Below are 23,118 nucleotides of genomic sequence, written 5' to 3' on the forward strand. Positions count from 1 at the left end.
CTAAGCCAGCGCACAGCAACTCAACCCTTGAGCCAAAACCACTGAAGCCAGGGTGCCCTAGAGCTCCTGCTCCACAAGGCAAAGGCACCTTGAATGAGAAGCCCATTCAGCCCAACTAGAGAGTAGCCCACACCCTCGTCAAGGAAAGAAAGTCCCAGCCAAGCAAGGAACAGACCAGGCGCCACAAGGAAGAATCACTGCTGCTGAGAAAGCAAACAAAAAGTCTACTGAGACCAGATTTGCAGATTTCAGCAACTCTGCCTCTCAGAAGTCACTACCCTGGATGAATGACTCAGAGTCCAAACCCTTCTCTCTCTCTCCTTTCATTTTTTTTAAAAAATTTATTTTTAATTGGAGGACACCTGCTTTACAATGGTTGGTTTCTGCTGTACAACAACATGAATCAGACATAAATATACAAACATCCCCTCCCTCTAATCTCCTTCTCCTCCAACTGACTGCTACGTGTCTTCTGGTGGCCTCATCCTATAAGTATCCGCATTCTCCCAAGGAGACTCTTGGTTCAGCCTCTGGGGAATCACAGGGTCAGTGAGATGACTCCCCATGATCCACTCCAACACTAGCCTCTCCAGATTCCCTTTCCAACCTGCCTCAGGATGTCTGCACCTCTGGGCCCGTCCTGCCCTCAAACCCAACAGGTCTACAAGCAAACTCCACACACCAGCCTCTCCTAGTTCTCTTTAAGCATCACCAGCTTGGTCCCTTCTGATCCCCTTCCCCCTGCCTCTCATGGATTCACAGTCAGCTCCTCCAACCCCTTTTCAATCCCACAGCGGCTACCTTAGTCCAAGCTTTCATCTACCTCAGCCTAGAGAACTGCAAAGGCTTCCTAAACACAGGTCTGTCTCCTTTATAACTATAAGGCCACAGCCATCCGCAGCTGCCCCATCTGCAGAATTAACACACAATGTCTCTGCTCCATCGTAAGTGGCAGCTGCCACAACCAGCTAGGTGGCACCATTTTCCATTTCTCTGTAACATCAGGATGCCACTGCTTACACATCACTCTCCTATGGGTTACTCTCCTCTGCCTTCCAGCCCATTGGAACAACAGATCCTAAAAGAGCATCCCAATTAGATGGTGGTAAGGGTGGCACAACCTTGGGATTATACTAAAAACTACTTAACTGTTTCCTTTAAAAGGGTGAATTAAGTGATATATGAACTATATTTTAAAAATAACAATAATGCCATCCTGAAAGTCTTCTTCTACTGAAAGCTGTGCTTTATTCCCAAAGCACATCTTTTGGTCTTTGGAATATGTCCACCATGGTCCTCAAACTTGACTGCTTATAGAACCACCTGGAGAGTTTTTACTGTCTGGATCTCTAGGCCATGGCCAAAACCAATTGAATTAGTATCCCTTGGGTTGGACTTAGGCTTCCTATCCTTTAAAGCCCCCTCACTGAATCCAGTTTTAGAATAACTGGTCTAGCCCTTGTTGAAACCCTGATGAAACCAAGTGTGCCCTGCCTTGAACCCCATCTGACCATTTTATACACCCCCCCATTAGACAATGAGTCACTTCGGGATCAGGAACTGTGTTCATTTCATGTTTGTGTCCCTGCAAATGCTTTTAAAAAGTTGTACACTGCCTCTCATTACTAACCATTCCACTAAGATCCTTATGCAATACTTTTGCTCTGGACCCAAATGTCATGCCTCAGAAAGTTTTAACACATCTTAGATTTCACATCAGTTTTGTTAACTACTTTGACCATCATAATTTATTTAGCAGGTCAGAGATTGGATCCCGTCCCATCCCAAAGAGATTCTTTTTCACTGCTAAAGCCCACAAGTGAAAGTGGACCTCCCCCCCGGGTAGTAGAGTGGATGGAGTCTGCCTCCCAATGCAGTGAATATGGGTTCCATCTTGCTCTGGGAAGACTCCACAGGCCCGGGAGCAGCTGAGCCCCTGTACCAACTGGGCTTCCCTGGTGGCTCAGACAGTAAAGCGTCTGCTGGAATGCAGGAGACCTGGGTTCGACCCCTGGGTCGGGAAGATCCCCTGGAGAAGGAAATGGCAACCCACTCCAGTACTCTTGCCTGGAAAATTCCATGGATGGAGGGGCCTGGTAGGCTACAGTCCACGGGGTCACTAATAATGGGACACGACTGAGTGAGCAACTTCACTGGTTCACCACAACTACTGAACCCCCCTCCCCGCTCTAGACCGACTCCCAGCAACTAGAGAAGCCCCCTGTGCAGCAACAAAGACTTAGAGCAGCCATAAATAAATAAATAAATGAGTAGTGAAGGTATAGACAGCCAGATGGAAGCCAGCTCTCCTGACAGCTGGACAAGCCTTTTCCTCCAAGTCAGTCTTCTTTTCAAGACTTGCTGGGTGTGGCTGCTCCAGCAAGCTGGTTCACTTAGGTGAACCCTCTCCCTCTCCCCTAAAGTCTTTTAATACTAACGTTACCATGCTTCGTTTGTTTCCCAGCATTTTGGGATGATTGTAATCAGAGATAATGCCAACTACTCTGCGTGGGAAGTAGGAGTCCAGATTGGGGGGCTCCTCCCCCAGCACAGGTCGCAGCTAGTCCGGGGTACCAAGTGCTTTTCCTCCGCCCACCCAGCCTCCAGGCGCCCCTGCTTTGCTCTATAAACTAGTTTTTCTCCATTCTTTCTTTTGTACCCCTGGACTCACCGGCACACGGGTCTCTTTCTCTCCGCTGACCTCTGGTACCACTACAGGGTCGGGAAAGGAAACAGAAAACAATCCGAAAGTTGGGAGCTTACATAACCCAGGGCGGGGCTCGGCAAACCCTCAGAAGATCACCCCTCCCCTCTAACTCTGGCTTAAAGGGAAGAAATGCTGTTCGTGGATTTTAAAAAAAAGCAGAATGAAGGAATTTATGGGCAGGTTGGGAGAGGAGTGAGCTGCATCTAGGTTTCTGGTTCTCAAACTGCTCAACAATTAACATCTGCAGGCTCCAGGGTGCAGCCTGTGAAAACGCAGATCTGCCCGGGTCCGCGGAAATTCCCAGTCGTTGGTCCGAAGGGAGATCTCGGAACCCGACTTATTTCAAGCACCCTCTGGGTCGATTCTGAATAGGGAGATGCTTTTCCGAGCCCCCGAGCCCACGGGGCCGCTCTTGAATTCTAGGATCCAAGTACATTCCCCACCGCCTCGCGTCGCCTCCGGAAGGAAAGCGCCCTCCGCGGAGCTGGCCTTTGAATCCCACCTGAACACCTCAGGGAAAGCGAAACCTGAGCATCCAGGAAAACATACACACACCGAGGTTCTGTCAACGTTAGGGAGGAAACTAGACCCAGAGTGACAATAGCTGCAGAGCCGTGCGCTGCTTCACCCTTTAGAAATGCCAGAGTGAGCTCTGACTTGGGCTTTGGTCCTTGCCCGGTCCCAGGTGAGTGACCTGTGCTTGAAAACGAGGGAATAAGCTGTCAAAGTGAGAGTGGAAAAGGAAGGAGGGAAGGGGAAAGGGTTGAAGAAAGAAAAAGATAAGAGAAAGGGAGAAAAACGCTACAGGGGAGATGAATTTTTAACAGTGTAATTTTATGATTTCTAACATCTTTATTCTTTATCTAGATCTGTCTTTTATTCAAAGTTTGCCATAACTGTTTGATCTCTCTCTGAATGCATTAAGGAGATGGCTGTTTTTGTTACTGCCTAACCGCTCCAAAATCACTGCAGATGGTGATTGCAGCCATGAAATTTAAAGACGCTTACTCCTTGGAAAGAAAGTTATGACCACTCTAGATAACATATTAAAAAGCAGAGACATTACTTTGCCAACATAGGTCCGTCTAGTCAAGGTTATGGTTTTTCCAGTGGTCATGTATGGATGTGAGAGTTAGACTGTGAAGAAAGCTGAGTGCTGAATAATTGATACTTTTGATCTATGGTGTTGGAGAAGACTCTAGAAAGTCCCTTGGACTGCACGGAGATCCAACCAGTCCATTTTAAAGGTGATCAGTCCTGTGTTTTCATTGGAAGGACTGATGCTGAAGCTGAAACTCCAATACTTTGGCCACCTCATGTGAAGAGTTGACTCATTGGAAAAGACCCTGATGCTGAGAGGGATTGGGGGCAGGAGGAGAAGGGGATGACAGAGGATGAGATGGCTGGATGGCATCACTGACTTGATGGGCATGAGTTTGAGTAAACTCCGGGAGCTGGTGATGGACAGGGAGGCCTGGCGTGCTGCCCTCCATGGGGTCGCAAAGAGTTGGACATGACTCAGCGACTGAACTGAACTGAACCACTGGGGAGTAAGTGGCCCAGTTTCTCCCTCCAGATGTGCAAGGCACAGCTCTCAGCAAAAAGACAAGGTGTCTTGTTTCTTTTGTTTACCTAACCAAAAGACTCATTCCAAAGTGATTTATATTTTTTAAAAATTTGAAAGTACATACTTTACATAAAACACCTATTTGAAACACATAGCTGGTTGCGTTTTGGCAATTGACATGCCCATGTCACCACGATGAAGATGGAGAACTATTGTTGTTTAGTTTCTAAGTTGTGTGCAGCTCTTTGCGACCCATGGACTGTAGCCTGCCAGGTTCCTCTGTTCATGAGATTTTTCAGACAAGAATACTGGAGTGGGTTGCCATTTCTTCTCCAGGGGATCTTCCCAAACCATGGGTCGAACCTGGGTCTCCTGCATTGGTGAGTGGGTTCTTCACTACTGAGCCACCAGAGAAGCCCCAGAGCCACCTAGGGTGGAATAAAATTCCCTCAAAGAAATATCATTAAGAGAAAATCGTTGTGACACTTCTAAGCCCACACAAATACTCAAACAAACCAACACCAGAAAACCAAAATGCTAGTTCAGATGAGATCTCTGAAGCTGCCTGTAATTCTTTGTGGGACTTGTTAGGTAGAAAGGATAACTCTATTTAGGGCTATAGCTCAGTAGCCCCTACATCCTGGGAGCCTCAGAAAGGACCCCGGATCTTCAGCTGCCCACAGTGAGGTCATTCCTGGGGCAAAAGTAGAATCTTCTTGAATTTGGAGGATTTTACATTTACTCAGTTTCATTGTGGATGTTGATTTCTTCTTTGAACATTTTGGAATTAATTTGCTTTGACTCTAAATAAGAACCGCAAACAGGAAACCAGGAACTGGTCTTGAACCATTGCCCCACGACGATGACTCATGCAAAAATCCTGAGTTTTTGAGCCAATGAAATCCATTGTTAGATAAACAGTAAATTCTCCTTTTCAACACGTTTCAGATATCCCAGTTTGCCTAGTAATGTTCTAACTTGAACCACAGACTTAACATTTAAAATTTATATTTTTGTTGGCACTGATTTTTATTTTTATTAAAAAAATGTTTATTTGTTTATTCTTGGCTGTGCTGGGTCTTTATTGCTGCATGGGCTTTACTCTAGTTGTGATGAGCAGGGGCTACTTTCTAGTGGCAGTTCACAAGCCTCTCATTGCTGTAGATTTCCTTGCTACAGAGCACAAGTTCTAGGGCACACAGGCTTCAATATTTGCTGGCACATGGGCTCAATAATTGAGGCTCCTAAGCTCTAGAGCACAGGCTCTATAGATGTGGTGCATGGGCCTGTTTCCCTGAGGCATGTGGGATGAGATGGTTGGGTGGCATCACTGACTCAGTGGACATGGATTTGAACAAACTTCAGGAAATAGTGAAGGACAGGGAAGACTGGAGTGCTGCAGTCCATGGGGTAGCAAAGAGTCAGAGAACAACAAGAGGGCTCTGGATTATCACCAATAATCTAGGCCTATGATTTTGGTCATGTCATCGGATTCATCTCATTTGTGAATAAAGAGATACAACTAGATATTTTTATTGTGATTGTCATGATCAGTATTGAATATTTCTAGTAGGTTGAAAGGTAGATGAAGACTATGACAAATAGACTGATAGGCAGGTAGATAGACAGATGTATAGCAGTGGCAAATGTTGGAACTGAACTCAATCTGTCTGACATTGTGATGAAACTAGTATAACATCTCTTAACACTACTTATAAACTGAAGTTAGCTGTGATTCCAGACAGAAAGGCCAATTTGTTGCTTGCAGTCTGCATTGTAAAGGTATTCCAGCTGCCACCAGTATTCACAAACACGTGCAGTTTAGATTTAAACTGTCCTGGGAAACTGTCAAAGAAGATTATATTATTTTGTCCATTTAGTATAAATATATAATAGCTTCAAGGTGGTAGGTAGTAAAAGAGGTTGATCAATGTTTAATCATTATAAACTTAAGTCATTGCCCTTTAAATTTCTAGTCACGCAGACCAAGTAAAGCAGAGGACTCCTACAGTTTTGGATCTGGTGCTTTCTCTTTATTCATGTTTATCCTAACTGTACAACATTTTATGTGGAATTATTGAAATGAAATCTTATTGTGACATTTCTGAGTAGCTGTGCACATTTTCCTGGGGAGAAAATGAATAATAGAACAAAATGAAGAAAAAAATACAAATGAAAGGTGATAAAAGTAGCAACAGTAAACTGTCTTTTTAAGGACCTTTAGAAGTCTGGACATCATCTGAGAACAATAATTATTCTCAGTGTGTCTTCAAACTTCCAAATTTCTTCGATCTTCTTAAAGAAACTTACTTATTATTTTTGTTTTTCAGTTGCTCAGTCGTGTCCCACTCTGTGACGCCAAGCACTGCAGCATGCCAGGATTCCCTGTCCTTCACCATCTCCAGGAGCTTGCTCAAACTTATGTCCACTGAATCAGTTTTGCCATCCAATCATCTTATCCCCTGTTGTCCCCTTCTCCTCCTGCCTTCAATCTTTACCAGCAGCAGGGTCTTTTCTAATAAGTTGGCTCTTTGCATCAGGTGGCCAAAGAACTGGAACTTCAGTATCTGCATCAGTCCTTCCAATGAATATTCAGGACTGATTTCCTTTAGGATGGACTGGTTTGATCTGCTTGCAGTCCAAGGGGCTCTCAAGAGTCTTCTCCAACACCACAGTTCAAAAGCGTCAATCCTTTGTTGCTCATCTTTCTCTATAGTCAACTCTCACATCCATACATGACTACTGCAAAAACCATAGTTTTGACTAGACGGACCTTTGCTGGCAAAGCAATGTCTCTGCATTTAATATGCTGTCTAGGTTGGTCGTAGGTTTTCTTCCAAGGAGCAAGCATCTGTTAATTTCATGGCTTCAGTCACCATCTGCAGTGACTTTGGAGCCCAAGAAAATAAAGTCTCTGACTGTTTCCATTATTTTCCCATCTATTTGCCATGATGTCACGGGACCAGATGCCATGATTTTAGTTTTCTGAATGTTGAGCTTAAGCCAACTTTTTCACTCCGTTTTTTCTCCTTCCTCAGGAGGCTTTTTAATTCTTTGGTTTCTGCCAGAATGGTAGTGTCATCTGTGTATCTGAGTTATTGATATTTCTCCCAGCAATTTTGATTCAAGCTGGTGCTTCATCAAGCCCAGCATTTTGCACGATGTATGCTGCATAGAAGTTAAAAAAGCAGGGTGATAGTATACAGCCTTGATGTACTGGTTTACCAATTTGGAACCAGTCTGTTGTTCCATGTCCAGTTCTAACTGTTGCTTCCTCACCTGAATATAGGTTTTGCAGGATGTAGGTAAGGTGGTCTGGTATTCCCATCTCCTGAAGAATATTTCACAGTTTGTTGTGATCTACACAGTCAGCAAAAACAAGACTGGGAGCTGACTGTGGCTCAGATCATGAACTCCTTATTGCCAAATTCAGACTTAATTGAAGAAAGTGGGGAAAACCACTAGACCATTCAGGTATGACCTAAATCAAATCCATTATGACAGTACAGTGGAAGTGAGAAATAGATTTAAGGGACTAGATCTGATAGACAGAGTGCCTGATGAACAATGGATGGAGGTTCGTGATATTGTACAAGAGACAGGGATCAAGGCCATCTCTAAGAAAAAGTAATGCAAAACAGCAAAATGGCTGTCTGAGGAGGCCTTACAAGTGGCTGTAAAAAGAAAAGACGTGAAAAGCAAAGGAAAAAAGGAAAGATATACACATTAGAATGCAGACTTCTAAAGAATAGCAAGGAGAGAAAAGGAAGCCTTCCTCAGCCATCAATGCAAAGAAATAGAGGAAAACAATAGAATGGGAAAGACTAGAGACCTCTCAAGAAAATTAGAGATACCAAGGGAAAATTTCATGCAAAGATGGGCTCAATAAAGGACAAAAATGGTATGGACCTAACAGAAGCAGAAGATATTAAGAAGAGGTGGCAAGAATAAACAGAAGAACTGTACAAAAAAGATCTTCACAATCCAGATAATACGAAGGTGTGGTCACTCACACTCACCTAGAGCCAGCCATCCTGGAATGTGAAGTCAGGTGGGCCTTAGGAAGCATCACTATGAACAAAGCTAGTGGAGACGATGGAATTCCAGTTGAGCCTTTTCAAATTCTAAAAGATGATGCTGTGAAAGTGCTGCACTCAATATGTCAGCAAATTTGGAAAACTCAGCAGTGGCCACAGGACTGGAAAAGGTCAGTTTTCATTCCAATCCCAAAGAAAGTCAGTGCCAAAGAACGCTCAAAGTACCTCACAATTGCACTCATTTCACATGCTAGTAAAGTAATGCTCAAAATTCTCCAAGCCAGGCTTCAGCAATATGTGAACCGTGAACTTCCAGATGTTCAAGCTGGTTTTAAAAAAGGCAGAGGAACCAGAGATCAAATTGCCAACATCCGCTGGATCATTGAAAAAGCAAGAGAGTTCCAGAAAAACATCTACTTCTGCTTTATTGACTATGCCAAAGCCTTTGACTGTGTGGGTCACAATAAACTATGGAAAATTCTGAAAGAGATGGCAATACCAGACCACCTACCTGCCTCTTGAGAAACCTGTATACAGGTCAGGAAGCAAGTTAGAACTGGACATGAAACAACAGACTGGCTGCAAATAGGAAAAGGAGTACGTCAAGGTTGTATATTGTCACCCTGCTTATTTAACTTATATGCAGAGTATATCATGAGAAACGCTGGACTGGAAGAAGCACAAGCTGGAATCAAGATTGCTGGGAGAAATATCAATAACCTCAGATGTGCAGATGATGCCACCCTTATGACAGAAAGTGAAGAAGAACTAAAGAGCCTCTTGATGAAAGTGAAAGAGAAGAGTGAAAATGTTGACTTAAAGCTCAACATTCAGAAAACTAAGATCATGGTATCCAGTCCCATCACTTCATGGCAAATAGATGGGCAAACAGTGGAAACAGTGACTGACTTTATTTTTCTCGGCTCCAAAATCTCTGCAGATAGTCATTGCATCCATTACAAGACGATTACTCCTTGGAAGGAAAGTTATGACCAACCTACATAGCATATTAAAAAGCAGAGACATTACTTTGTCAACAAAGATCCATCTAGTCAAGGCTATGGTTTTTCCAGTGGTCATGTATGGATGTGAGAGTTGGACTATAAAGAAAGCTGAGCACAGAAAAATTGATGCTTTTGAACTGTGGTGTTGAAGGAGACTCTTGAGAGTCCCTTGGACTGCAAGGAGATCCAATCAGTCCATCCTAAAGGAGATTAGTCCTGGGTGTTCATTGGAGGGACTGATGTTGAAGCTGAAACTCCAATACTTTGGCCACCTGATGCAGAGAGCTGACTCATTTGAAAAGGTCCTGATGCTGGGAAAGATTGAGGGCAAGAGGAGAAGAGGATGACAGAGGATTAGATGGTTGGATGGCATCACTTGAACTGACACAGTCAAAGGTTTTAGTGTAGTCAATGAAGCAGTTGTTTTTCTTGAACTCTCTTGCTTTTTCTATGATCCAACGGATATTGACAATTTGATCTCTGATTCCTCTGCCTTTTCTAAATCCAGCTGGAACATCTGGAAGTTCTTGGTTCACGTACTGTTGAAGCCGAGCTTGAAGAATTCTGAGCATAATCTTGATAGTGTGTCAAATGATTGCAATTATGTGGTAAGTTGAAGATTCTTTGGCATTGCCCTTCTTTGGGATTGGAATGAAAACGGACTTTTTCCAGTCCTATGGCCACTGCTGAGTTTTCCAAATTTGTCAGCATATCGAGATCAGCACTTTAACAGCATCATCTTTTAAGATTTGAAATAGTTCAGCTGGAATTCCATCTCCTCCACTAGTTGTGTTCATAGTGATGCTTCCTGAGGCCCACTTGACTTCACCCTCTAGGATGTCTGGCTCTAGGTCAGTGATTACATCATCTTGGTTAGATGGGTCTTTAAGATCTGTTTTGTAGAGTTCTTCAGTATATTCTTGACACTTCTTAATAATCTTCTCATTAATGTTATTAATGAGATTTAATATTAATGAATCTTACACTATTTTCTAGAATTCTTTTGTGTCAATCTGAATGTCAGCTTTCTCATTTTGAGATATAACATTTTAATGACTTATATGCTCTAACCTTTTTGAATGCTTCCTTCAGAAATGTTGCATTTGCAATTCTTTCCCTTAGAACAATCTTTCTGGATTACCTGGTAGCTAATGTCTTAGCATCATTTGAAACTTTATTGACTGCTAATACTTAATACAGGTTGCTCTCCTGTTTCCCTGGCTTGCTATTTCAAAGTATCAAAAACTATCAATACTTAAAAAAAACAAAAACCGGTGTGAATATTGGCCTTTCAAGTTTTTCGTGCTTGAACAAAATTCAGAAAATGGTGTTCTAATCTTAATATATGCCTTGCATATATATATATATATATATAGCATATGCATCTGTTGTTTTCCCTACTGTAAAAATGAACTGCTTCTTTTAGGAAAATAATAGGCTTGTGGTCATATCTCAAAATGCTAATAAATGGTTATTTTTTTTAAAAAAGAACTATCTTCTATGATGACATGGGAAGTATACAACAACAATAAGCATTGCTGCTACATTCGAAAGTCCTATGTCCCAAGGAAAATCATTTGTATGAGCTGAACTACCCTCTTTTTCATGGAATGCAAGTTTTATTTGAAAGAAGGAATGACACTGGAAGATCCATAAAACTTAGTGAAACAATTAATTACTTTTTAAAAATCTTACATTAGTACAAGTGATATCCAGTGTGCAAAATAGGCTTATGAATTTTAATGTAACAGAATAGGAAATAGTGATATTGTTTCAGGTCCACTGAGAAAATAACTTTTAAGAAACTATCACTTGCGTAGTTTTAGCTTTGTATCAAGATAAACATCCACAAATAACAGGAAAGGTTATTAAAAATGTCACTCCTACATATGTATAGTCCTTTTTATTTTCATAGATTTCAATCAAAATAACAGATTCAATGCAAAAGCTAACATAGAATCCAGTGAGACAGACAAGGAAAAGACTTGCCAAAATATACTAATTAAAAACTTCCACTGTTCCCACTATAGAGTTTATTTGGAGAAATTGATATTTTTCATATAAAAATCATGGGTTATTAACATTATTCTAAATAAATTAGTTAAAAATTTTTAAACTGTTATTTCTACTATGGAAAATATGAATAGAAGTAACCACATAAACAAAATTATCCTTGGGGTCCTCACTAATTTGTAGGACTGTATAAATAACCTGACCAAAATGTCATATCATCTTGAAGAGGTGTCTATTCAGACTTTCCTTCATAAAATTGCTGTTTATTTTTATATTGTTGAATGTAATGGTTCTATGTATATTCCAAAGCAAGTTCTTTTTCATATATGTGAATTTGCAAATAATTTGTTCCTGCCTATGCCCTGAGCTCTTTTCCTGACATAACAGTATTCATTAAGGCCTATACAGACATTTCTGAGAAGAGAAATAAGAAATTCCTAACTGCAAGAGTTTCTAAATAGAGGACTTGGGTGACTGAGGAATGGAGGGAGAACATGAATTAGTTATTTTTTCTATTCTGGAGTATCTTTTCAATTCTCTTGTGTGGAGTTAAATAATGCTTTTGAAAAATGAGCTGAAAATCTCTGCCCTTGTAAAACTCTTGACCGATCACCTTCAGGTCAAGTGTTAGGATGCACATTCTCTACTCCAGGTCCCATCATATGTCAACTGAGCTGTTCTCATAGAAATTCCACCACTGGAAATGATGGGCTGACTTGTACAGACAATTCTGCCCCGTGCAAGTAGCTGAAAATGTCATGGAAAATACAAAAACTGTCTTCAAAGCATCAAAGAGGTGACAAAGTGCTAATAGATGACCACATCTCTCAAAAGAAGGCTAAGATTCTGCTTGGCCTCCACAGGGAACTTGGTCCTGAGAAGAGAATAAAAGACTGTGTGAGTCACTGCCCGGAGCCCAGGCACGGAGCCCAGGATGTCCAGCCTTGTGTCCCCAGCTCTTCACTTGTCTACCCACCTGCCTTCCTTCTTAAAAATTTAAATGAAGTTTTATAGTTCTGATTATGATGTATATGTATAACATATGTCATATATATTCACTGGAAAATAAGTTACAAAGGGTTGAAAGTGATAAAAGACAAAGTTAAAAGAACTGTAATCCTCACACAGGAGATATTTGGTTGCATTTACTTTTAGTTTACTTTCATCTTCCGGCAGCTGCCCAGGTGCTGGAACTGTTTCTGTCTAAGCTGTTGAGCTCAGACCTCAGTGGCCCCCACCCTGCACTCTCCAGAAGCTACTTGCTGAGTCAGCTCACTTCCTCCTCCCTCCTCAGTCCCCTCTACTACCACCGTCCCCACTCTTTATTCTTTTGCTTTATATATATATATATGTATAGATATATATATCTATATATGTATTTGTTCGGCTGATTTGGGTCTTAGTTGCAGCACGAGGGGGCTTCCTTTCTCCTTTGCCGTACATGGATTGTGGCACGTGGGCTCCAGAGCAGGTGAACTTCAATAGTTATAGCGTGCTAGCTTAGTTGCTCTGTGGCCTGTGGGATCTTATAACCTTAAGGTGATATACCATGGTCTGCTTACTGTCTGAACATTCTAGTTGTTAAAATACATATTAATGAAACTTTCTGTGCATGCTACATTTTAAGGCTGTATCTAACAGTCACATATACAAACCCACTATATTCATGTAAAGACTGTATTTTAATAGGCATCAATCTATAGGTCACACAATAACTTTTGGGAGGAAGAGAGTGAAAGTTAAGGACATTCTAGACATGCACTGTCTGATATGCTGGCTACTAGTCATATATGGCTATTTGAATTAAATAAAATTAAAACAGACACAGACTCACAGATACAGAGAACAGACTTGTGGTTGCCAAGAGGACGGGGGCTGAGGGAGGGAGCTGGGGAAGGATGGCCTGGGGGTTGGAGGTTAGTTAGCTGCAAACTATTACAAAGAGAATGGATAAACAGAGGACTTTCCTGGTGATCCAGTGGTTAAGAATCCATCTTGCAATACCAGGGACAGGGTTCAATCTCTGGTCGGGGCACTAAGATCCTACACGCCTCAGAGCAACTGAACCCGCATAACACAATGAAAAAGATCCCACACTACGCAGTGAACATCCTGTGTGCTGCAACTAAGACCCAACGCAGCCAAGTAAATAAATAAGTAAGTGTTTTTTTAAAAACAATAGAATGGATAAACAATGATAGCACAGGGAACCCTATTCAACATCCTGAGATAAATCATAATGGGAAAGAATATAGAAAAGAACCTATAAATGTGTGTAACTGAGTCACTTTGCTGTACAGCAGAAACTAACACAACATTGTAAATCAACTAGACTTCAACAAAATAAATAAAAATATTTGAACAATTAATTCATTAAGTAAAATAAAAGTACTCATCACAACAGTCACGTTTAAGGTGCTGAAATAGCCACATGTAGCTAGTGGCTCCCTGAGTGGACAGCGCAGATATAGAACAATTCCTTCATCACAGAACGTTCTGTTGGACAGGACTGCCCTTCATGCTTTGTGGGCCTCAGGTCAGATGCATTAGACCATGTGAGGTGAAACAGTCAATATTATTTCTCTTAGACACTATGTCAGATTTCTGTCTGGGTATGAATAGTGGTAAGTTGGTGTGAAATAAAACCAAAATTAGTTATAAGTGCAGATGGTGCTTTCAGGCACAAACTGTCCCAATCCCAAAGGGGAAATACCTGTCTCCCCCCACAGCTTTCCCAGACTGAGGACACTCTATGGCATTGCTTTCTAGAGGGTGAGTTCTGTTCCAGAGCAGCCAAGGGGCAAGGCCCTCAACTGAGTTTGTAGAGGCAGGAAGTCCAGTTCAAGGAGAAGGATCCTCTGAAATGAAGAGGAGGCAAAGGCAGGGATCAGTTGGGAGATTCCCTGATTTATTCAAAAGAGTGGTTCTCCATTACAGCATATTAACACATATATAGGGAATTTAGAAAGATGGTAATGATAACCCTATATGCAAAACAGAAAAAGAGACACAGAAGTACAGAACAGACTTTTGAACTCTGTGGGAGAAGGCGAGGGTGGGATGTTTCGAAAGAACAGCATGTATATTATCTATAGTGAAACAGATCACCAGCCCAGGTGGGATGCATGAGACGAGTGCTCGGGCCTGGTGCACTGGGAAGACCCAGAGGAATCGGGTGGAGAGGGAGGTGGGAGGGGGGATCAGGATGGGGAATACATGTAACTCCATGGCTGATTCATGTCAATGTATGACAAAACCCACTGAAATGTTGTGAAGTAATTAGCCTCCAACTAATTAAAAAAAAAAAAAAAGAGTGGTTCTCGGTGTGGTCTGTGGAATCCTTGATGTCACCAAGACCCTTTTATGAGATCCTTGGGGTGCAACCTACTTACATAGTATTACTAAGATATTATGTGACTTTTCACGATGTTGACATTTACTTTGAGGTAAAACTTCACAATAATGGAGACCATGGTAGCAAACTGCAACAGTAATTATTTTCACCACAACTTACTTGCAGGGAAAAAAACTTTGCTTCAAAATGTCCTGATCGACACATTAAAAATTCTTATTTTTTGTTCATAAATAATAACAGAAAAGAATATGAAAAAGAATATGTGTATATATATACATATATAACTGAATCACTGTGCTGTATAGCACAAATTAATACTATATTGAAAAACAACTATAATTCAGTAAAATAAATTTTATAAATATTAATAAATAAATTAAAATTCTTATTTTTACATAGACATTTTTACAAAAGTTATTTCTTTTTTAATGTACTCGACTTTACTGATGTTTCTCTATTTCCCAAGGCACCAGTTTGAAAAAGCAGTTACTTCTTTATTTAGGCTGTACCAGGTCTTAGTTGTGGGATGTGGGTTCTTTAGCTGCAGAATATGGGGTCTTCAGTTGGTATATGGGATCTTTAGTTGCAACGTGTGAGATCTAGTTCTCCAACCAAGGTTCGAACTCTGGCCTGCTGCCTTGGGAGCTCAAAGTCTTAGCCACTGGACCACCAGGGAAGTTCTTCAAATCCATATTGTAAAAGTATCTCCTGTAGCCACTGAGGTGCTGGAGCTCCTGGCAGCCCCTCATCCTGAGGAAAGGGAAGGTGGAGACTGAGATGGTCCCCAAAATGTGATACTCATAGCAGAGGAGCAGGGCAGAAATAAAGATGAAAGCCTCACTCTTCAAATAGTCTAGAGACACTCACCAGAGGATACCTGGAGTCCACCCCCAAACTGGTGCCTGGTGCCAGCATGAGCCCTCTGAGCCCCTCCTGCTTCTCAGGATTCCCATGTACTTAGACTTCAGCCCCACCAGCGTCCTTCAGCAGAAGGAGTGAGAATGTGGAGAAATGCATGTGAGAGGTCCTGATGGGTCAGATCTGAAAGGACATAGACCAGGTCCTCTCATGCTCCATTGACAGCGAAATGGTCCTGTGACCACAAAGGAGGTTGGGAAGTCTTCCCTATGTGTCCCCAAGAGGGCAGAACAATTAAAGTTGCCAGCAACAGTGAGTATTCATGTCAATTTATTTAGATTTCAAATGTTTAGTGACTGTTTACCAGACACCAAGCTCTGTGCAAAGAATGGCCTGAGAATTGATTGAGCAGCATCTTGGTCAGAGAGAAGCTCTGAATCCACAGGAGAGAAGACATGGTGGGAAGTGCCTACCATCCCGGGAGAAAAGGATAAAGAGAACGTCTTCTGGAAGTTCATAGAGTGATTCTAGATTGGAAGGTGCCTGGAGATGATAAGATTTGGACTCCACTTTCAGAAAAGAACAGGATACCAGTGAGGGAAGCAGGAACAAGAGCTTGGAAGCAGGGCCTTTAAGTACAAGGTGTCATAAGAAATAGTATGATACTGAATTCATTAGATTTGTACACTCTAAAGTTATGAATGGTTGGAACAATTACTCATATTAAATGAAAAAGAGTCAAGTAAGATAAGGTAATCCAATTTTTTAGAAAGCTATATAAATCCAGATGAAATCATACAGATATGTTGAGTGATATAGTTCTCTATTTTCTAAAGTATTTTCTTGTAAATATAAACAGAAAAATGCCATATACTGCTTTGCTTGGATAGACGAACTTCTCCTCAACAGATACACACAGCTGTGGTGTAGACAAGTGAATCCAGCGCATTCCCACCCTCTCTCTCTGCATGACCCATGAGGCAGAGACCTTCTCTCTAGTCTCTCCTGTGGACCCCACCGCCTGACTCAGGGGCTCAGTCAACACTCTCTGAAATACTGCACTTGGAAAGTTGCCTCTTGTGTCTAGAGGAAGTCAATGACTTCCTCTAGAAGGCACCCCCAAACACCGAACCTTACAAACCTTGGTTTGCTCTTAACAGCAGGACTGTGAAGCTGGCAAGTTGGAAAATGGGCTTCCATATTTGTCAAGGAGCCCTGCCGCACTCATGCCATTCCTCACTTTACCACTAGAGGGCGGCTGTTACTGCTTACAAGGAACACACCGCCCCGTTATCTAGTCCTCTCCAAATTAGGCTTAGTCAGAACTTGTTTTATAAACATAGAGGATTTCTTTAAGGTACATCGATTTGCTTTTCTTCTTTAATCTCACTTGGAAGCTATTGAAAGTCCACTACAGGTAACAAATGTAAGATGTGCCCCTGACATAAGTTGTCTCTGTGACACACAGACATGTAAAATTATGTGTCCAGTCCCTCATCTGTGCCCACCTCTGTCCTGCCCTGTCTCTCTCTATCATCTATAAACATCTATCTGTGTAAAACAGCTTTTGACAGTCTGTGTAATGTACTAGAGATGTTTTTCAATCATGTTGCCCCTGCTTTGTGATATGAATCTTTGGGGACCAAGTGGTCTGCTCAGAAGACAATGGGAATGTCCCTGGCACCCTAGGAGACCATGTGAAGGTGGGCAGTAGATCTCAGTAAAGTCATCCAGAGAGGGAGATCTGCTGAGCAGAGCCAAGGTCGGGTCCACACTATCTCCTGTCCCCAAAGCACCAAGTCTGCCTTCCTGGCGGAACTTTGCTAAAATCCTATATATTCTAAGAAACAACAGGGTGAGAACAATGAGCAATGGTTGTAATAACTGTGAGAGAGAGATGAGGTGATGAGTTTAGTTACTGGTTTTTCTCTGCCAACAGCAGCATACACTGTATTCCCTTATAACCTGGTGCTCAACCATGTGAGAGTAGAGCCTACATCTTCGTTTTGAGTGTATGACAGCCCTCCAGCCCAGCACTGGGCAAAGCAGACATGCCAATACTGCTGAATGAACACATTTGGGATCAGGACCTGACAGATTTGAGAATGTATTTGAAATCGGGACTCTCCTGGAGCCGTCCTGACAGGAGGACATCATGAGTCAGCTGCCACCTCTCCTGCCAGGCCTGGGACACTGGAGAACCTTCCCATAGCACCCCTCAGCCAGGACCCACCTAGTTCCAGGTACTCCCCAGATCAAATCTCTCCATCTGCTCTAACTTCTCATGCTCACTTTGGCCTCCTTGATTGTCCTACTGTGTGTTGTCCACTCTAGGGATCTGGGGACACCTCTGATACCCTTAGTAAACTAACACCAGATCCTATGGAGCTAAAGCTTAAATACGGGATTTAATTGACAGGAAATAATTACATGGACAAGTAAAGTTCTACATGACTCTATCTTAATGATGCTGCTTTTCTTGAACAATGAATGTAAACCTATTGCTCTCTGAAGTGAGCAAGCTTGGTGAATGTCGCACTTTCTCTGATGATGCTCTAAAAGGCCTGATGCTCTGCAAGAGGACAGAAGTAAAGTATGTCATGTTATAATGGAGTATAGAATGTTATGATAGTTCTAAAATTAGCTATTATTCACTTGTGCTACAGTAATTTAAAAAACCGTGAATAGTGATCTGTTAAACTTCTCATGTTTAGATTAAATTCAGAAGATGGTGTTCTAATCTTAACATGTATCTTGCACAAATATTGTTATGTTGCATTTCTTATTGCAAAAATGAGCTGCTTCCCTCAGGAAAATCAAAAGTTAATGGTCACATCTCAAAATGCTAATAAATAGTTTCTTTTTCCTCCAAAGAACCAAAAGTATCTTCTATGATGACACGGGAAGTACAGGTCAAGTGCTTCTGCTACATTCCACAGACCAGAGACCCAAGGAAAATAATCTGCATGAGCTGAACTACCCTCCCTTGCATGGAATACAAACTTCACTTGAAAGAGTGAATGACACTGGAAGATTTACTTAACTTAGCGAAACAATGTATTACTTACAAAAAATCTTATAGTAGTATAAGAGATTCAATATGGAAAAAAGGCTTAGGGACTATTTACTGTAGTAAATAGTCAATGATATAGTTTCAGGCCCACTTTGAAAATAATCTTTAAGAAACTACCAGTTCTGTAGTTTTAGATTTATATCAAAGATGAATTTACATAATTACCTGAAAAGCTTATTAAAAATACTACTCCTACATATATGTGGGCCATTTTATTTTCATAGATTTCAATCAAAATAGCGGATTCAACGTAGAAGCAAAGGTGAAAATCCAGTGGTATTCTAATGAGACAGGAAGAAAGGGAATAGTAAAAATATAAAAACGCAAAAAGCTTCACTGTTCCCACTACCACGTTTGTTTTGGGAAATAACTTATTTTTCATATTAGATGCACGGGTTACTAACATTATTCTAAACTAATTAAAGAATTTAAACTTTATTATTTCTAATAAATAATATTCGAAAAGATCTTAGAAAAATTAGAAAATCCTTGGAAAATATCGATAGGACTCAGGGAGACAGTGTGACAAAGACCTCTCGGTGCAGGAGGGGAGAGATCAGGGCAAAGTCCCACGGCCCCAGAGGCTCTCAGGGTGCAGGACGATGTCTGGGGTGGGGTGGTCAGTGTCGGAGATTCCCAGTCTCCCGAGTTTCATTTCTCTCTCACAACCTGTGTCGAGCCCTCCTGCCTGGACACTCGTAACGCGGCCCCAGTTCTCACTCCCACTGGGTGTCCGGTTTCTAGCAGCCAATCAGTGTCCCCGTGGTTCCCGGTTACAAAGCCTCCACAGACCCGCCGGACTCAGCTTCCCCCCAAGCACGGAGAATGCTGGCCATGGTGCCGCGAACCCTCCTCCTGCTGCTCTCGGGCGCCCTGGTCCTCACCGAGACCCGGGCCGGTGAGTGCGGGGTCGGGAGGGAACGGCCTCTGCGGGGAGGGGCGAGGGGACCGCCCGGGAGTCGGGGGGCGGGGCGCGGGACCCCCAGGGAAGGAGCGACCCCGCCGTCTCCTCCCAGACCTGCCCCCTGCCCCCGTCCGGTCCAGTCCCTCCCTTGCTCCCCAGCCCCCCAAGTCCTGGTCCTTCTGCGACCTTTTCCGTCTCACGAGCCCCTCGCCCTTCCCCTCCCGTCCCGGCCCCGTCACCTCGGACCCGGGACCCTCGCCGGGAGGAGGTCGGACCGGGTCTCACCCCTTCCCGCCCCCAGGCTCCCACTCCCTGAGGTATTTCCTCACCGGCGTGTCCCGGCCCGGCCTCGGGGAGCCCCGCTTCATCATCGTCGGCTACGTGGACGACACGCAGTTCGTGCAGTTCGACAGCGACGCGCGGAATCCGAGGATGGAGCCGCGGGCGCGGTGGGTGGAGCAGGAGGGGCCCAATTATTGGGATCAGGAGACGATGAGGGCTAAGAACACCGCACAGACTTTCCGAGCGAACCTGAACACCCTGCGCGGCTACTACAACCAGAGCGAGGCCGGTGAGCGACGTGGACCCGGGTCCAGGTCACGACCCCCATCCCCAGGGACCGGCCCGGGGTCGCCCGAGTCTCCGGGTTCGAGGGTCACCCCAACATTGTGAGACGCGCTCCTCCTCCCGACCCGGGAGGAGCTCGCGGGGACTTTACGCGGTTTCATTTTCAGTTTGGGTTTAATCCCTGCGGGTGGTCGGGGCGGGTCAGGGTCTCACACCGTCCAGTGGATGTACGGCTGCAACGTGGGGCCGGACGGGCGCCTCCTCCGCGGGTATGACCAGTTCGCCTACGACGGCCGAGATTACATCGCCCTGAACGAGGACCTGCGCTCCTGGACCGCGGCGGACATGGCGGCTCACATCACCAAGCGCAAGTGGGAGGCTGCAGGCGTTAAGGAGGAACACAGGAACTACCTGGAGGGCGGGTGCGTGAAGTGGCTGCGAAGATACCTGGAGAACGGGAAGGACACGCTGCTGCGCGCAGGTACGAGGGCGCGGGGCCTCCCTGATCTTCCCTCGGGCTGGAGCTGGCTTCCCACGAGGAGAGGAAATTGGGGTCCCTGTGGGAACAGCACCCCAACTTCTTGTCAAGAGAGGGAGGAATCCGCCCTAGTTTTCATATTCTGTACATGGTGACTTGCCAGTGGCCCCATTTCTCAAAAGGACAATTAAGGAATCCAGTGTCTTTGGGGAAGAAGCAGGAAACCATCCCTGAAATAACTGGTCAGCGCTGCCCTTTGACCCTGGCCGCCATCTTGTGAACCTTGACTCTCTCTCAAGGCCTGTTCTCACCCTGAGAGCATCTTAGGAGGCTTGAGTCCAGCGTTTCTGAGTCACTCAGCCTCCACTCAAGTCAGGAACAATACAGAAAAAGCTCTGTATTCTTTTTACATGCAGCCTCTTACCTTGGCTCTCACCCTGTCTCCAGAACTTTCCAAGGACTAGGCGATGTTCTCAGACCCTGGAGTCCAGGCTGATGCCTGGTGTTTGTGCTTCTTTTCAAGCCCACTATCTTGTTTATTCTCGGGATGGTCACCTGATGCTGCTTCAGTGGCCCATGGAGGTAACACAAAGTGTGAGTTTCCTGATTCTTCTTCCTCAGACCCTCCGAAGGCACACGTGGACCATCACCCCATCTCTGACCGTGAGGTCACCTTGAGGTGCTGGGCCCTGGGCTTCTATCCTGAGGAGATCTCACTGACCTGGCAGCGTGATGGGGAGGACCAGACCCAGGACATGGAGCTTGTGGAGACCAGGCCTTCAGGGGATGGAACCTTCCAGAAGTGGGTGGCCCTGGTGGTGCCTTTTGGAGAGGAGCAGAGATACACGTGCCATGTGCAGCACGAGGGGCTTCCGGAGCCCCTTTCCTTGAGATGGAGTAAGGAGGGGCATGGGGTGGAGCTTCTTCTCAGATAAAGCAGATATCTTGAGAACTTCTACAAGGTCAGGACTCAAGCCTGAGGTCAGGGCCCCTTCATTTTCCTCCACAAAATCTCCTGAGCCCTCCATCCCCATCATGGGCATCATTACTAACCTGGATCTCCTTCTGGTCAGTGGAGCTGTGGTGGGTGGAGCTGCGATGTGGAGGAAAAAGCGCTCAGGTAGGGAAAGGAGGGAGGGATCTGAGTTTTCTTGTCTTTCTTGGGGTTTCAAGCCCAGGTAGAAATTTTCCTGCCTCATTACTGAAAAGTACTCTCCACACACTTGTGGAATCGAGCTGATGCTAACACTGACCCTGACCCTTTTGTCAAGTACCTGTGAAAGACAGAATTTTCACTTTCGTAATTCCAGTTGGAGATTAGATGTTTCTCAGGACTTGAAGGTCAGAGGGGAAGGTCCTCACTGACTACAGGTCCCCAGGAGGACAGTTAGTCCAGTCCTCCCTCATTTCCTTCTTTCATGTTCCTGATTTTGTCCTGGATTTTTGGTCACAGTTCAAGAAAGTTTTCTGGGGTCCAGGACTAGGGGGTTCCCCTAGGATCTCATGACTCAGTTGTCTCCCTGGCCTCTCACATGATGTTTTCTTCTCACAGATGAAAAAGGAGGGAGCTCCACTCAGGTTACAAGTAAGTATGGAGGGAGTGTGATTCCAGAGACACCTTGTGAGGGTGCAGACGGGAGGCCATCGGGGGTTCACCCTCATCAAAGTTCATTCTCTAGTTTCTCTCCTGTGGATTCTGACCATGTCCTGGTTTTGCTCTCCCCCAGGCAGTGACAGTCCCCTGGTCTCTGATGTGTCTCTTGTGGGTCCTTTTGGTGAGATCCTGGAGCGTCTAGTTGGGAGACGAGTTGGGGCAGAGGGGACACACTGGGTGGTGGGGATCTTTGAGTGCGACATGTGAGCATGTTGGTGGGGGGCTGTTGAGAATGTCAGCCCTTACATGACTGACCTGAACTGGTTCCTGATTCTTTTCTCTCACAGTGTGAGACAGCTGCCTTGTGAGGACTGAATGATGCTCGGTCCCACTTTGTGACGTCAGATCCCCAGACTCCTCTTTTTGCAGCTGCATCTGAATGTGTCTGTGCTCCTATTAGCATAACCTGAGGGGGTGGGGAGACTGCCCACCCCTGCCCACTGCCCTGACTCCCCACCCTGACCTGTGTTCTCCTCCCTCATCTACTGTCCTATTCTAGCAGAGGCAGGGCTGGGTGGGACTCTATCCCTGTCTTAACTTTACGTTACACTGAGTAATGATGCCGTATTTCCTTGTTGAAAATAAAATTTATATATATATGAATTTTTTAAATTGGTGTCACAAGGGGTTGATGGGATGATAAAGGAGAGGATCCCTAAAGTTTGAGAGAGGAAATAAATGGAAACTCTGAGAACCTTCCAGAATATGTGTGTGCTATATTCAGTCTGTTGCAGGTGAGGCAAGAGGAAGCTGTGAGGAGCCAAGTAAAGTACCCAGTCAGTGTTCAGTGCGTTGTGGTTTTGACATGGTCACTCCCAGGCTGGGTCATCTTCTCTGGTCCTTTGTCCTTGTCTCTTCAGTAAAACATTGTCCCACCAGGACCTGTGATCTCAGAGGAAGT

General features: G+C 44.1%; 2 protein-coding genes across 3 annotated transcripts in view; both read left to right on the top strand.

The window, feature by feature from the left end:
* Positions 1 to 22,595, top strand: part of LOC136151894 (BOLA class I histocompatibility antigen, alpha chain BL3-7-like) — a 39,649-nt gene extending 17,054 nt beyond the window's left edge. The window contains exon 8 of the mRNA XM_065913328.1: positions 22,505 to 22,595. Within this exon, the coding sequence (XP_065769400.1) occupies positions 22,505 to 22,509 (5 nt within the window). The 3' untranslated portion in view covers positions 22,510 to 22,595. The remainder of the gene's footprint in view (positions 1 to 22,504) is intronic.
* Positions 19,364 to 22,644, top strand: LOC136151899 (BOLA class I histocompatibility antigen, alpha chain BL3-6-like). 2 transcript variants are annotated; one of them, XM_065913336.1, is made up of 7 exons: positions 19,364 to 19,512; positions 19,820 to 20,089; positions 20,291 to 20,566; positions 21,185 to 21,460; positions 22,116 to 22,148; positions 22,291 to 22,338; positions 22,505 to 22,644. In XM_065913336.1, the coding sequence occupies exons 1-7, from the start codon at positions 19,440 to 19,442 to the stop codon at positions 22,507 to 22,509; spliced, it is 981 nt and encodes a 326-aa protein (XP_065769408.1). In that variant the 5' UTR covers positions 19,364 to 19,439; the 3' UTR covers positions 22,510 to 22,644. The 2 variants fall into 2 exon arrangements, with proteins under 2 accessions (XP_065769408.1, XP_065769409.1); XM_065913337.1 differs by lacking the exons at positions 22,116 to 22,148; positions 22,291 to 22,338; positions 22,505 to 22,644 and adding an exon at positions 21,550 to 22,002 and having other exon boundaries at positions 21,185 to 21,470.
* The last annotated feature ends 474 nt before the right edge of the window (positions 22,645 to 23,118 follow it).

This window comes from Muntiacus reevesi, chromosome 20 (genome assembly GCF_963930625.1).
Source record: "Muntiacus reevesi chromosome 20, mMunRee1.1, whole genome shotgun sequence".
NCBI lineage: Eukaryota > Metazoa > Chordata > Mammalia > Artiodactyla > Cervidae > Muntiacus > Muntiacus reevesi.

What these genes read in the sequence shown, in the direction of transcription:
- LOC136151899 (XM_065913337.1), top strand. Translation starts at nt 19,440, where the DNA reads ATGCTGGCCATGGTGCCGCGAACCCTCCTCCTGCTGCTCTCGGGCGCC. An exon ending in CCTCACCGAGACCCGGGCCG is followed by an intron (nt 19,513 to 19,819) that starts GTGAGTGCGGGG and finishes TCCCGCCCCCAG; the next exon opens with GCTCCCACTCCCTGAGGTAT. An exon ending in TTGAGATGGAGTAAGGAGGG is followed by an intron (nt 21,471 to 21,549) that starts GCATGGGGTGGA and finishes GCCTGAGGTCAG; the next exon opens with GGCCCCTTCATTTTCCTCCA.